Consider the following 16,609-nt stretch of genomic DNA (forward strand, 5'->3'; position numbering starts at 1 on the left):
GGCTCTCCACTGGGAGAGGAGCGTGGTCCTCTCTTACCTTTACCAGTTTCTGGTTTGATTTAGACAAAATGTTGTGTGAAAACAGGGGACAGAGTGATGAGCAAACAATCACAAGGCTGGGACTTATGGGTCGTGTCAATCTGTCTGCCTCATATAGAGAGGAAAAACAATCTTAGGAGAAAAACCCACAGAACCAGAAATGCAGTTCATCATTTTTCCTGAATGCACTGATTTACAATCTCTTTCCCTTAAGTGATTTGCATAGTGTCTGTATTTTGCCTCTAGTCATGGCAGCAAGGCCATAAGTTTCCTGCTATTTCTACATAATCCAGGTGAAGTAGCAAATACAAGGGACATTGTGAGCAGCCACTCTCAGGCATCTGAGAATTGTTTCATACGACCGTTCTGTTATACCTTTTATCTCCTGTGCCTTTGATTTTCCTTTCGTGCATTATCTCTTCCGGCTTTCTTTCTCTTTGCCCTCACTTGTCTTCTCTTATCTGTCTTGATACCTTGTTCTATATTCATCTTCCTAACTCCCTCAAATTCAGATGCTCCCAGGACCCTATCTTTCTATCCTTCCTACTGCTGAACAGATACTCCCTTGTGAGATATTTCTTTGTGACTTCCAAAGGAATAATTTGAATTCTAAATCATGAAGATAATTCATATGTTCAGTGTATCAAAATCACAGTAAGTGAAGACTGAAGAAACAGGAGTGGAAATACCGTCCTACTTCATATGACAGAGGGTACTGAAGTTCACCAAGCCCAGTGGTTCATTTTAATCTTTTGATCCCTTTTACTTTTGATATGGGTGCTGTGGGGATGATTTGGGTTACTTATCTGCTAGCACAAAGAATTCTACCTCCATGAAAGTGCAGTTAACTGATTTTTTCATTTCTCAGCCATACAAGTCTAGCCTGGAAGTGACAAGTAGCTAGATTTTCCTCTCCACTGAAACATATGTGGATTTCATGATTGATAATATGAGTATTTCCAGACATGCCTTTGTTCACAACTGGAATTGGCATGGTGCAAGAGCAGTTAATGCTTCCATGTTTGTGTGGAATGAAATTTAAGCTTGAGGGAGGATTTTCTTAATCATACTGCAGGAAGAATTAAGCCAAAGTGATGATTTCTTTCTGTCAGATTATTACTAATGCTTCTCTTCCAGTGACTTTGAATTGGTACAGAAATAGCCAGTCTGTTGCAAGATATTTTGTACCTATGATTAGTTAATGACGGTGCCTTCCAGTTCCTTTCCAGGTGCAGAGTAGGATACTATTTTAAAATGATAAATCCTTTATCAGCTTAATTGATGGTTACCTGAAATGCCCTCTTCTACAGCCTCTGTTTGTAACCCCGAATGGCCCTATTACAACTTCTGGGCCACCTAAAAGAGGCATTCTTCATACTGTGTCCTCAATAGGAGGACAGTCTTCCTCTTTGAGATTATTGTTACGTTTCTTCATTTTTGCTGCAGAGTTTATTTGCATCACACTGGTTTTTTACTCTGCAAGATGAAGCTGCAGACGACAGGAGGATCTTGGGCTTCAGAAGGATTTACTTCTCATCATTTGGTCTAGAGTCTTTATTTTATTCAGCAGTGTCTTAAAAGACTTCAAGTATTTTCTTCTATTTGAGGGCTCAGTTTCCATGTCTTTCTCTCAATGTGTAGATAACATCTGCAGCAGAGAGTTGTTAGCAGAATGAAATAAATCTTCTTTGACAATTACTTCTTTTTAAATATCACTCTCTTGTAAATATCTTCAGTCCTGAGGAGCACTGAGAGAGTTCAATAGGCGTGTGTAGGAACGCAAAAGAAAGCACAAAGCTGTTATGTTGATAGATTTGCTAAGGTGTGAAGAACCAGATCATTATGTTTGAAAGTTGCAGGAGAACTTTTATGTCATCAGGAGCATGAATCAACACATAAAACTGAAAAGAAGATAATCCTAATGCAAGTGTCTGAATCTTCAGCTGGTTAAATGGCAATGGTGCCAGCGAGCTCAGCAGTGCTCAGTGTGAGCCTGAAGAGTCTGGGAATCCAAGAGCAAACTGATTTCATCAATCATGGGAAATTCTCTCTAATCAATGTCTACTTAGTTGTATTAAAGAAGATTAAGCAGGGTCCTGAAATATGCTGAGTACATTTAATACGCTGCTCAGCATTTCACCTACGTCTGATATCTTCTTGGAGGAAGAAAACCACTGTCAGCTTCTCTTCTGCTTACAGTAGAGCATGAGCAAACATTTCACTTAGTATTGAAGCATTTATTTAAAGCATTTAAAGCATTAAAGTATTGAAGCATTTATTTAGAAAACAAAAGAAACATCTTGTTGCATAAAGCAATATGTTTGAAGGTATTATTCAGCACAACACTCAAAGGCTTGTTTGGATGGATAGTTCTCCGAGTGAGCACTGAAGCACTCAGAATCAAAGAAAATATGCACTAGAACTATACAGTGTTATTTTAAAAGCTCAGAGGGGTTTTATTTAAAAGAGAGTGAGTCAGTGGTGTATTTTAAAGAAACATACTATTTCAGTCACCAGAACACAGAGGGGCCCCTATCATTAGTATTTTGCTTCTTGACACTAATTTATAGCAGAGTCTAGTATTGCATCGAATCATTGTCAAACAGATAATGCCAATGTTCTATTCAGAGCTTCCTCATCAGAGGCAAAATGACAGATAACATGACTGGTTTTGCCTAAATAAAGCAATGCATCTGTTAAAAGTCCTAAATGACTTTTTTTGCATGGCTTATTCTTCAATTAAGAAAACTCAGGGAAGCAGTGGATGTGTTGGAATGATTCTTCATGTACTGAGAGAGGCAGAAGGAAAAACTCTTCATTACCTAGTGAAAGGAAAACCATTTCATGCAGGTTATTGTGATACTGTAGTACTCACTAACATATATTCTACCCTCATTTAAAAGCAGGGCTAACAAACCAGACTACCAGAAACAACTCCATAAAGAACAATGCTGAACACTACATAGCTGCTGGCAAAGCCACACAACCTGTGTGGAGATTTATCTAGATGTTCTTCTTCCAGTTATCTTACCAGTTAATTTCACAGGAACTAGCCAGGCCATAAGTAAATTGAGCAAATCTTACCTTGAAGTCCCAGGAACTGTTGGCACAAATGCTGCACAGCCCTTTTGAAACAGTATGAAGTACAAGACTAATTTATCCTTGCCTCATGCTTAGCTAATTCTGTAGGCCAGATATGGGCTGTGTATTTCTACAACTAGAGCTGGTACTATGTTTCCAGCCAGGGCTGCACACCAAAGCCTTTCAGCCATGCTGCCATGGCCTGGGGAATAGAACTTCCAAAGCTGCTCTTACATGCAGAATTACACACAGAATCAAACAGGTTGGAAGAGACCTCCAAGATCAAGTCCAACTGATCAACAAAGCCTAACTAATCAGCCAAAACATGGCACTAAATGCCTCATCCAGGCTTCTCTCAAATACCTCCAGGGACATCAACCCCACCACCTCTGTGGGCAGCACATTCCAATGAGCAATCTCTCTTTCTGGGAAGAACTTCTTTCTAATATCCAGCCTAAACTTCCCCCTGTGCAGCTTGAGTCTGTATCCTCTCGTTTTGTTGCTGTTTGCCTGGAAGCAGAGACCAAGCCCCACCTGACCACAACCACCATTCAGGTAGCTGTAGAGAGCAATAAGGTGTCCCCTGAGCCTCATCTCCAGTCTAAACAGCCCCAGCTCCCTCAGCCTCTCCTCTTAACTTTCTGATATCTTAGGCATGAATTTCACACAGTAATTTCACCATTGTAGGTGTTCATCTCTTCTGGGTCATGTCTTTAAATGGCTCAAATCACACCAGTGCCATTTTCTGAGCTTACATACATCAGCCTTTTAAATACATGCATCTTCCTCTACCTACTGGAGAAAAGCAGGTTTGCTTTCCATTACCTCAGATAATACACTGTTCTAGGTGACCAGCAAAGTGTTACAAACAACCCTAATGTCTTCATATGTCTCTCCCACATATCTGCTAAACAAGTTTTAAAATGTCCTACCAACATTTTTCTCTCTGCACTTCATGTTTCTCCCAAATCTTCACTCTGCTCCTCTTCAATTCACCCACAGTTCATTATAGTTGTGCCAGTTGTTCCTGCCCTCAGCTGCTTCCTTTGGACATCCCCAACCACTTTCAAGGTTCTTCAGTGGCTTCAGCAGCAAATTCTGCATTGTTCCAGCCTGTAAGATTTTAGAGAATAAGCAAGAGGAGCTTGGCATCCTTCTATAGCTGTGACTTGGACACAGTAGAGTTGTTCAGGTAGTGAGATAGGAACTGAGGAAAGAAAAGTGAAGTCAGAAAACACTCAAGATGAGGTTCTTTGCTTGGAGGCTTAGTTATATAGATCCCTGCTATTTTTGCAGTGCCAAGCAGAAGAAAGAAATTAGGCAGCTTAAAGTGTTGTTTGCTTGGGGGTTTTGTTTGTTTGCTTGTTTGTTTGTTTTCTAACTGTCAGTTGTCATTCTCCCTATGATGATATAGAACTCCTTAGGTTTCTTTGATGACATTCTCAGGAAACAGAGGCTGCTAGGTACCTGTTGCAAGCCAAAAGTACTCCTGTGAAAAAATTACAAACCAAATTCTCCTTTTCCAAATGGTTTAGGCCTGCTGAAAGCAACTATTCATATTCCAGCCTGGACCATTCTGTGATTCTATGGTTTGAAAAAGGATGGATCTGTACTTTCAGTGCATGACCCAGGCAGGCAGACATGAACATTCAACAGCAAAGAATCTTCACCAACAAGAGTCAGATTATCTTAGCCATATTCGCGATGCAGTGAGGGTTGTGGTGCTGCACATAATTCCTCCACACAGATGTGAGCAGCACAATACCAGACAACAGGAAAAAAAGATGCAGACTGATTTCTGCACCTTATGATAGATGTTTATCCACAGCAACCCATAAATCTCAATGAGATCAAAGCTTCATAGCCCTCTATGGCAGTGATGCTTTATCCTACCTGGATTTACTAAAGGGTTTCCTAAATAATTAACCATAAACTGTGACTGTCAAAACAAGTGAACTACTCATTTGGCTCTTAATATATTAACTTGCCTTTTAAAGAACCTTTTAAGAGTATTGTGTGACTGCAGAACCAGGACAGCATTCATTCAGGAGTGGGGATCCTTTGCTGTAGTCAGCCAGCACACCCTCAGGTGTTTCTTGTACAAATCACTATACTTTTGTTTTATCTTAATCTACTTAGACAAAGATGCTCACATATCCACCTAAGAATCAGACACTATTTAAAAGCATTTTTTGTCTCCCTCCATAGTGCTACACTGGTACAGTAATAGCATTTTGAGGGAACAAGAGCCTGCCTTCACAGGCATCTGAAAAAGAGTTCAAGTGTCCAGGCTCATGTGTTGTTCAATGTCACTCCCTATCTTCTATGAAGAAAGTATGTTAAGCACACTAGATTTTTTTCACTGGGCTGGATTCAGCCCTGCATCACCAGTGGTTGTAATTGGTGTTGACATCAGACAGTCCCAAACTGGGCCATAATTAAATATTTTTGAAACAGGTGTCTGCCATCACGAAGTGTGCTCTGCTCTCGCAAAGAACAGCTGGTTTGCCCTCTTATCTTTTCTCTTTTTCCATCTTATGACTGACTCTATCTGCATCATTACTATTCAAACAGAAGCTATTTTGATACCAAAAAAAAAATAAGAAAAATGTGCTTGAATCAGCCTAGAAGCTGCCATCCATGGTGTAAAAATATTGCAGTCTATCATATAGCAGCACGTCATGCAGCGGCATCAAAATCTCAAGATTAGAATAGAATAGAATTAACCAGGTTGGAAGAGAACTTTGAGATCATTGAGTCCAACCTATCACCCAACGCCATCTAATCAACTAAACCATGGCACCAAGCACCCCATCAAGTGTCTTCCTAAACCCCTGCAGTGATGGTGACTCCACCACCTCCCTGGGCAGCACATTCCAATGGCCAATCTCTCTTTCTGGGAAGAACTTCTTCCTAACATCCAGCCTAAACCTCCCCTGGTGCAGCTTGAGACTGTGTCCTCTTGTTCTGGTGCTGGTTATCTGGGAGGAGAGACCAACCCCACCTGGCTACAACCTCCCTTCAGGTAATTGTAGAGAGCAATAAGGTCTGCCCTGAGCCTCCTCCACTCCAGGCTCAGTGGCTTTCAGTACTGTAAAGACAGAATCCAAGGCAAACTGGGGGAGTCTTGTGAAAAGCTGAAGCTGGTTCCCATTCCTCACATGTACATCCACTGAGAAAGAGACTGATCGTGAGTCTGTCCCACAGCATCTCCTATTGGGACACATTTCTTACAGCAAAAGTGCCAATTTTGTCTTCATTTATATGCAGCCTGAACAGTTTCTCTGACACCTTTTGAATGATGATAAATGAGCACTGCCCTTCTCTCTCAAGCTAATTTGCAAAAACTTTTTTCTTCACACACTTTGTCAGAGCCTAGTTTATAGGTTCACAAAATACAATCAGAGGTCTGAGATACTTTTGCTGATGTTATTGGTCATACAGAACACTAAGGCTAACATTCCACCAGGTCTATTGCCTGGCAAAATGAAGGGAAACACAACTTTCCCAAGCTGGGGAACAAGTCACAGTCTTCATTGAAATGATTGGTTCCATAGTTTCTGCAGGGAGCTGCAGGTAGTTACTCACAGAGAAATGGAGTTGAATATAGCAGAGGTTGTAAGCTCAGACCGGTGAGCTCATGGCTGGTGTATCATCTCCTGTTTGGAATTCCATCAGCTACCTGTCAATTATGCCAGCATGGATTGGTTTCCTGCTGGAGCCTGGTGGAATAATTCTGTCTTGTATAAAATAAATACTGACTGCAAAAGGCAGAGAGATAATTTCTGGCCTGGTGAAAAGAAAATTACTTTATTGTCATACACTGGCAGAGAAGAAAATCCAGCCTGGGTCTGTTGTACCCCTAAGTACCCTACCAATCAGGCTTTATACTCGAAGGCCTTTACAAGTCTGGTTTATTTCACTGACAAACAAAGCAAAGCAAAACAAGTCAAAACTCTTCCACCACCAACAAAACCCAACCCAAACCACAAAAAATAAAACAGCAACAACGAACCAAACCAAACCAAACCAAACCACTCACACACACACAAAACACAAACCAACCAACCAAAACACACACCCAACAACAAAACCACAGACAAAACCAGTGTTTGGCAGAGCAGACAGATATTTTTTTGTGATTTTCAAGCTTTTCAATCAACTCTTTTACAAGGAGAGCTAAAAAGGAGATTAGGAAAGAATGTGAATAAGGAGAGATGGAAAAATAATACTTAAGAAGTCCAAGCACCAGGTGCTGCACTTTGGTCATAAAAAGCCCCATGCAGTGCTACAGGCTGGGGACAGAGTGGCTGGAGAGAAGCCAGGCAGAAAGGGACCTGGGGGTGCTGATTGACAGCTGGCTGAACATGAGCCAACAGTGTGCCCAGGTGGCCAAGAAGACCAATGGCATCCTGGCCTGCAACAGGAATAGTGTGGCCAGCAGGAGCAGGGAGGTCATTCTGCCCTGTGCTCAGCACATCTTGAGCCACATCTTGAGTCTTGTGTCCAGTTCCAGGCCCTTCAATTTAAGAAGGATATTGAGACACTTGAACATGTCCAGAGAATGGCAACGAGGCTGGGGAGAGGTCTGGAGCACAGCCCTGTGAGGAGAGGCTGAGGGAGCTGGGGTTGCTTAGCCTGGAGAAGAGGAGGCTCAGAGCAGACCTTATTGCCGTCTACAACTCCCTGAAGGGTGGTTGTGGTCAGGTGGGGGTTGGTCTCTTCTCCCAGGCAACCAGCACCAGAATAAGAGGACACAGTCTCAAGCTGCACCAGGGGAGGTTTAGGCTGGATGTTAGGAAGAAATTCTTCCCAGAAAGAGATTGGCCATTGGAATGTGCTGCCCAGGGAGGTGATGGAGTCACCATCCCTGGAAGTGTTTGAAAGGAGATTGGATGAGGCACTTAATGCCATGGTTTAGTTGATCAGATAGTGTTGGATGATAGGTTGGACTTGATGATCTCTGAGGTCTTTTCCAGCCTGGTTAATTCTGTATTCTGTGTTCTGTATTGCTTTACTTCATAGCCTTGCTAGAAAAAATTCTGATGCAAGAAAAAGAATAAATAAATGACTCTTCAGAGAAAATCACTATCCTTTTGACTGATTAGCCTCCATTTATTAATGAATCCCTTACCAAATGGATCATTTGGAGCTATTTTAATTGAATATGCTAAAAAAATACGAATTAAATTGAGAGATTATTGAATGCTTTGAGTCCTTCATTTTTTCTTATTTTTCCCCTGAATGACTTAGTCTTGGTGTCTTTTTTGGACAAGCTTGATACTGTGGTTAGTTAAACTTACAATATAGTGAAGTGACTGAAAAACAATATTTTATGAAACATAGTGAAAGTTATTAGGTCTGAAAGATTTTGCTACATTGCTGCTAAAACATTCCATCTGTATAATGAACTGATATACTCGAATGCCCTGATTGCAATGATGTTTCGTTTGTGTTCAGTGTCAGAGGTTGTTTGGAATTTCCAAATCAACTTCAATTTAATTAAAATAATGATTGATTGATCTAAATTGTTTGGCTGCATTAACTGAGCACATGTGTTCAGGCCTAATTTTTTGAACTATTTATATTACAACAGCATCCCCATCGTTCTGATCCAAGCACCGTAGGCTGAACTGTGCAAATTAAATGATGCTGCAAGCAGTTCCTGTCCTACTGTTACACAAATATGGTCTAGATTGCAAAATGAAGTCATAGAATCATAGAATCAATAAGGTTGGAAAAGACCAACCTATCACCCAACACCTCATGACTAACTAAACCATGGCTGCAAGTGCCACAGCTAATCCCCTTTTGAACACCTTCAAGGACAGTGACTCCACCACCTCCCTGGGCAGCACATTCCAGTGGCCAATCTCTCTTTCTGGGAAATTCTTTCTCCTCACCTCCAGCCTAAACTTCCCCTGGCTTGAGACTGTGTCCTCTTGTTCTGGTGCTGGTTGCCTGGGAGAAGAGACCAACCCCCACCTGGCTACACCCTCCCTTCAGGTAGTTGTAGAGGGCAAGAAGGTCTGCCCTGAGCCTCCTCTTCTCCAGGCTAAGCAACCCCAGCTCCCTCAGCCTCTCCTCACAGGGCTGTGTTCCAGACCTCTCCCCAGCTTTGTTGCCCTTCTCTGGACATGTTCATGTGTCTCAATATCCCTTCTTAAACTGAGGGGCCCAGAACTGGACACAGGACTCAAGGTGTGGCCTAACCAGTGCTGAGCACAGGGCAGAATGACCTCCCTGCTCCTGCTGGCCACACTATTCCTGATGCAGGCCAGGATGCCATTGGCCTTCTTGGCCACCTGGGCACACTGCTAGCTCATGTTCAGCCTACTGTCAGCCAGTACCCCCAGGTCTCTTTCTGCCTGGCTGCTCTCCAGCCACTCTGACCCCAGCCTGTAGCACTGCATGGGGTTGTTGTGGCCAAAGTGCAGCACCCAGCACTTGGACTTGATCAATGCCATCCTCTTGTTCAAAGCACCCATGAACACCTGCATGGAAGCTAGCTGAGAGCAGGAGCAGAAAAAAAGCAATCTGTTCTTGCAAGTACTGCTCACATGTTTTGTTTTATGCCTCCTTCACACACCAGCTGAAGGAGTAAATTAAGTTTTGTAATAATATTATTTTTAACTACTGTAAAGAAATGTTTGAGAGGTTTTTTGCTCTCCTCAGATTAAATCTTCTAAAGCATATATATACACATATAATTTTTTATCATTATTTCTTTTTTAATGACCAGAAAGGGGAAATTTTTCTAGTGCAAGTCATTCTGAGGCAGTATCACATCTTTTATCTGCTCTGAAAGCTGACAATGCTGTTTACACAGAATCTCTGGCATGCCTTTCCCAAATGGTCACCCAAAGAACTGTGTAGCTTCCACACACTAGTTACATGCGCTTTCTACACTGGGACCAGAATTTGGTCACTGTTTGGATAACTAACAAGTTATTTAACAGTGAACAAATGGCAGCAGAACAGTTACTATGGTTCAAGGCTTTGAAGCATTCTGTTTCTGATGGTGTCGTTTGCTCTTGAGGAGATGGAAAAGTAGGAAGTTTCATAGTAGTCTCTCCATTCACTTTGATGGCAATGAATGGGCAGCTTGAGGAGCTTCTTTGTGTGGGTCCTATGCATCCTAATCAGGGGCTCCTCAGGACAGAGTTGCCAAGGACACTTACCTCTTTTCTTTCTATTGGCTACTTTTTAGTATCCAGCACATTACAAGCATTGAGAGTTCTTCTCTTAGTCTTGACTTTTTCTCCTTCTGTCTTGCTGGGCTCAGAGTATCTCTTTTGGTTATTGGCTCTAAATGTAATTGTGATTTGCCTTCCTGCTCTTCCTAAACTCTACTTTCTCTGATGTATAACACCTTCCACTCAACTATATTTCTTTTTCTGTCATGTGAAGCTTCTACACAGTCTTTTCTCTTTGCTCTTTCTCCTTGGCTACCCTGATTGAATTTATACGATCCAGTCTGACTTCCTTTGAGTTTGCATTGAATTTATGCATTTTCTAAGCCCCTCCACTTTTTCTTCTGCTCTAGGAATCAACTTCCATTGAATATGTCTGTGTCCTGCACAAGCTTCATGCCTACCTAGGAGCACTGCATATACTGCACTTTAGATTGCCTTAAAACCTTGGCATCCAGTCCACAAAACTCCTGTTGTTCCTCCTTTCAGCAAGGTTATAATTTGCCAATGAAAGGACTTCTCTGCACTGAGCACACCTCATTTCACTACCTTCAGTTCACTCAGATTCACTAAGCTTCTTCCTCAGTTACTTATGCAATATACTCTGCCTCTGGGGATCTACTACAATTGCATCCAAAGTTTAGCTTCACTTTGTGTGTACTCTGCTTATTTTTCTTTTACAGGATTATTCTCTTCAAGATAACTTTGGGTATCTAGATCAAGCCAATGGACAAGCAATAACTATCTCATTTATTCTGCAGTGTCAGCAGTGTTAAAATGTCCAAGCTATCCCCACAGAAATGTGCTAAACCCAGTGCAGCTCATAGCATGTGGGAATGGAGTATCACAAACTCTTTGATAAGACATATGCAGGCATTTTGCCCCACTTTTATTAAAGCATTCAGACAGGTGTTTCAACACCTAGCACAAGAATTTACACAATTAGGGTGAAATTCACCAGTGGGAAAAGAGTCAATATGTGATCTTTTCAATGCTCACATCCCAGTGCTCACAGAGTAAGCAATGAGCAGTTCCTGCCCTAGTGTACTATCCAAGGATTCATTTGGTCTTCAAGCACTAAATTATTTATTCAAATGATATTTCCATCCCAGTGCAAGGGATGGAGTTTGAAGCATTCACAATACTGTGCTGGGTCCTAGGACTGGGGCTGTGATATCATCTGACTTCCTGTCTACATCTCAGCAAGTCATCTACCCTGCTTGTTTTTTGCTAGTGGAGAGAGGAAGGCCCACTCACAACACAGTTAGCCCACCCAAATTTCATCTAACCAAGCAGCTGCACTGGGGCTTGCTTTGACAAGCAGAGAAACAAATCAAGTACTACAGAGATGGAGGATCAGAGGAAAAGATTGTTAGCATTGAGAGTGTGGCCACCAACTGATTTCACACTGATCCTTAATGCAAGTGTTGTTTCTTTGAAATTATTTAGCCATTCACTTAGACCATTTTTGGTTCAACTGCAAAAAATACTAAAGACAAAAGGTTAGCATCTTATATATGCTGTAGAATCTTTTCAGCTTCTCCTAGCTATATATATATATACATATATAAAGAAAATAGTGAGCACCTCTCCTAGGCAGCCCTGTTTACTTTAGCCCAGGGCTGGGGATTTTCTGCAGTTACTCCACCACTCTCAGGGCTGCTTTGCACTGTACCCCACCACTGCCCCAGTAGCATTCTTGTGCATGGCACAGCAGCTGTGGCAGGAAGCTGAGCACACAATCACTTCTTTCTGTTTGCTCCTGTTGTTGTCGTGATTTATTAGGTACAAAGGCAGGAGACTGGCCCCGCACAAGTCGGAAATAGAGTGTTTCACCCCAAAAGGGAGTATGGGGAATGGTGGGAGAGCTACAATGACCAGGTAAGCAAACAGCAAGTGGCCTTAGTGCAGTGTACTATGTCTGTGAACAAGAGGAGCAGCCCTGGGACAATGCCAGGCCAGATCCTCTGTCTGTAATTCCTGTGCATCTCATGCAGTATGTTTGGAGAAGAAAAAGAGGCAAAACCAAAACACGTGGCCACTGCTGATCTCTGTGTTCCATCTGACCACCAAAATAACCCCAACCCTGCACCATGTTCATTCAAGTGATCCCAACCACGTGTCCTGTGTGATGTTGTCGTAGTACGGTGCTTTGGGGAGGAGAAGCCTTATCTCTCACTCAGTCAGCCACTGGAGCAGCTAAAGAGAGAGAGAGCCTTCAGGCTTGGAGTAATCAGCTCCAGAACTTTTCTGGAATGGTGGTCTTGCTACATATTAGGGGTTACATTAAGTCTGATCAAAGCAGCAGAGGAAAACTGATGGATGAGAGCATTTTCAACATGAAAATGATGGTTCCTCTCAGTCAAAATATCTTGTGTGACAGTGCTAAGTTTCACAGTCAGTTTAAAGAAAGGCTTCCAATGCATTTCAGAGAGAGCTCAGAGCATCTTTTTCTCTTCTTTTTTTTCTGCTTGTTTGTGCTTTTCCCCATTTAATTTTATTTAAACATTATTTTCTACTCTGTTTTGGCTATTGTATAGTGTATGACACTGTATGCCAGTGTCACCATTTTACTGACTATCAAACCCTACATTACTTTTGGCAGTGCTAATGGGATGATCTGTTTCAATATGGCCATTTTGGTATTTTTGCACTGAAATATTCCCAACCCTTCCATGCTGTGGAGCTATCAGCCATTCATCTCACTTTGAGCCCAGTCAAATTTCCAAATGTTAAACACTCCCATAGGCTCTAAAACCTATTTCTCCAGACATCTTGATTAATAAATGACTAAGCCACATGTGGCACAGATGGTTATAAATCTTTCATGAAACAGCACTCTTAATAAGCATGCAGCATTGTGCTACATTTTACTACCTCAGAAGTGTTGTGTTTACCACTTATTAAGAGATCTGCTCATTTCTTATCACCCTCTGTAAGCCATTGATACATCTATCATCAGAGCAACAGTATGACCAAATTCCACCTTTGCTTTTCCCAACTGTTACATCACAGGTGGATTTTATCACTGCAGGAGGGTGTTCAGTGTAACACTTGCACAGTGCTACGTTCCCTTTAGGTACAACAACATTTGCTCATGTACATAAGACTATCAACTGTGATGCCATGAAGCACACATCCAGGGGACTCCTGCTGTTTAAATAACATCAGGAACATTCCTCACTGGGTGCCATGCATAATGTACACACACCCCTGTCATTCTCTGTCAGCTGGGGTTCTGTTTCTTGTCTGTGTGATGTCTGGGTTTATTTTTTTCCCTACATTGCATTGCCTTCAGTGATATTTAGTCCTCATTAATTAAGCTTTCTGGAGTCACCATATAGAAGACTTTTGAAGAGAAGGAAAGTACATGTAAATGTCAAACAAGTGTATCAGCTGTATGTTGTTGTACAGTATTCAGCTCTGTTTTGGCCATCTATAAACACTTGAAAAAAACTTCTTCTTTATATTTTATATCTTCACAGTGAAGAATCTGTTTGCATTCCAGACTGTAATCGATCTGAGTCAAGTAGAGAGGAGAAAAAGGTTCCTGTTAAAGAGGATGCCCTAACAGTCAAAAAGACTGGAAACTGTGTCAGTCTAATAGTTCCACAGCAAGACTGTCAGCTGCAAGACCTGCTCAAACAGTTAAGAATACCTGCTGCTTAACAGAGAGTGCAATTGCATTTGATGGCTGTGTTTTGTCATCTCCAGCCACAGTGTCCTGGCCAGTAGTCCTTGTCAAACTTTGTAAGCCAAGCAGTGTTGCCACTGAATAGCCTGGGCAATTCCCAGGTAGAATGTAATGTATGTGTTGCAGAAAGGAAAGCAGATGCCACTCTCCTGTCTCAGTATCGAACCAGTGCTAGAATTCACTGGGATGAAGTGCAGATGGAAAAGACAGATGCAGGGATCTGACCTTTTGAGAATAATGACAAAATCTCATCATCCCACAGGATGAAGAGGTCCCGTGATACTGATTCAATCCTACTTACTTCCTCTCAGTCTAAAAAACGCTGTGCACTTTCATACTGGGCAGTATCGATCAGCTCAGATTCTCAAGTCCCCTGAGCAGCATTCTTTTTCTGTTTCAGCCCTAGCGTGGAGAGTTTTCACATCAGGGCTTGACTGTCTCTGTGTGTCAGTCTTACAAATGGCTTGGGATTTTTCAAGATGAAAAGTGACATAAAGCCAGTCCTAGTAGGGGTACTAGCTGATGGTTTGTTAAGGCTATTTCTGTTCGAGAGAACTAACCACATTCCGCCTCACCTGTGAGCATCACTCATATATATCTGATCACATAAGTTCTAGAGAGGGAGGTTGCATGAGGCTTTTACAGAGTAGGCAGCACTTTTTTTCCTTTTTCCCTTTTTTGTTCCATTTTCATGTCTTGCATCATATTTGCATTTATGATTTGATTAAATGCAACAAATAAGAAGCTACTTAATAATCCACATGAGTAATTTTTCTCCTAAGCCCCGAGTGCCTAAATAACTCTCTAATCATTTATCAGGAATGTCAGACACCTGAAATTCCTTCGGTTGAGTGCACTTTGCAATCAAACCTTGAGTCTGGAGATACAGCTGGGAGAGTTAAACATTTTATTTCCTTTATTTTTTTTGTTGTATACTGCTTGTGCTCCTGCTTTCAGGGTCAGGCAAGCTGGCAGTTCCTTATTTCCCCAGTTTCATACCTTTAACAAATTATGAAAGACAAAAGAGAAAAAACCATATTGACTATGCAATGTTGAGAGCATCTTGAGGCTTTGTGTGTATGAGGAACTGCAGAACCTGCAGTTCAAGAGGTGCCATTGTCCCCTCCATCCTGTGAATAGGATGCTCCAGCGTGGCAGTGCTGTGCTCGGAGATGCTGGAGGTGGCATTTTCAGACAAGAAGCGAAAACCAGCTCTAGCTGCCTCAATTAACAATTGCAATGAGGTCACAGTAATAAAGAAGTTACATCTGGCATCAAAATCGTTTTGCATTTTGGCTCATGATAATAAGCATCCTAGAAATGTTTCATTCAGATGCCAGACACTTCATTTCCTGTTGTAAGCAGGCATGCTGCTGAAACAGCTGCCAGATTTAGCGTCGCTGGTGGCTGGGCTGGGAGGTCGCAGGCAAAGTTTCTGCCCATCAGCTCTCTCTCACTTGGTAATTTCTTTCATCTTTATAGGTCAGAGTCATTTATACTAATGTCAGCTGTGATTTTCATGACCAAAGGAGGTGTTAACAGACTACACTTCACGGAGTAATATAAATAAATGCCCTTGCTGCTGATAACAGAAAACAACTCTGTTTGCAAAACAATTGCAAAATAAGTTGTTTACTTCTGGAGCTCAGGACAGGACAAAATGAATTTTTGCCCTGCATCATTCCCCTTTTGTGTTTCATTGTTATGTATCCCCCAAAGAGCAAGCAACATGGGAATAATTTAAGCAAAATTATTTGAGCGATATGTATCACTAGGAGGTTATTTGTATGTGGCAAGACTGGATTTCACCCAGAGAAAGAAGTATATGGACTTGCAGAGGTTTTCTTAGAAGATCTTTAAATGAGCCAAACAGTGACAACACAAACCATTACACTGGTAGAACTGACCTAGTTTACACACCTTAACGTTCTGCACCCAGTTTTAGCCAGTCATCCACGGTGCCCTCCAGTTCCAGAAAAAACTATGACTTTTTCACCCACTTTATTTCAGTGATTTTAGCACATTGCAAGGCACTTGCATGCTCCCAAGGATGAAGAACCCAAGTCACTGCAAGCAGAATCTACATTGATCTGAGACTGACACTGGTGACAAGATTAGAGCAACAAAATAGATGTGTCATGCTTGGATGCATCACAGGCACACACACAGATCACCCCTTATGGAGAGTCACTTTTTAATTGGAATGGAATGGAATGGAATGGAATGGAATGGAATGGAATGGAATGGAATAGAATAGAATAGAATAGAATAGAATAGAATAGAATAGAATAGAATAGAATAGAATAGAATAGAACACAATACAACACAATAAAATACAACACAATACAATACAACACAATACAATGCAACACAACACAATTAACCAGGTTGGAAAAGACCTTCAAGATCATCGAGTCCAACCTATCATCCAACACTATCTAATCAACTAAACCATGGCACCAAGTGCCCCATCCAGTCTCTTCCTAAACAGTTACCACACAAGTCCTTTTCAGGCAAGATGGTTATATAATTGAATCTTTCATAAGGTTTCAGCAAAGGTTTCTAAAAGGACTACAGCTTATTCCTATTTACTTTGACTATG

General features: G+C 41.6%; 1 protein-coding gene across 1 annotated transcript in view; it reads left to right on the top strand.

The window, feature by feature from the left end:
- GRM5 (glutamate metabotropic receptor 5) overlaps positions 1-16,609 on the top strand; it is a 277,861-nt gene that overhangs the window by 248,870 nt on the left and 12,382 nt on the right. The window contains 1 exon segment of the mRNA XM_068149504.1: positions 12,099-12,194. Within this exon segment, the coding sequence (XP_068005605.1) occupies positions 12,099-12,194 (96 nt within the window).

This window comes from Melanerpes formicivorus, unplaced genomic scaffold, assembly GCF_026170545.1.
Source record: "Melanerpes formicivorus ecotype bairdi unplaced genomic scaffold, bMelFor1.0.p_v2 SCAF_1, whole genome shotgun sequence".
Taxonomy (NCBI): Eukaryota; Metazoa; Chordata; class Aves; order Piciformes; family Picidae; genus Melanerpes; species Melanerpes formicivorus.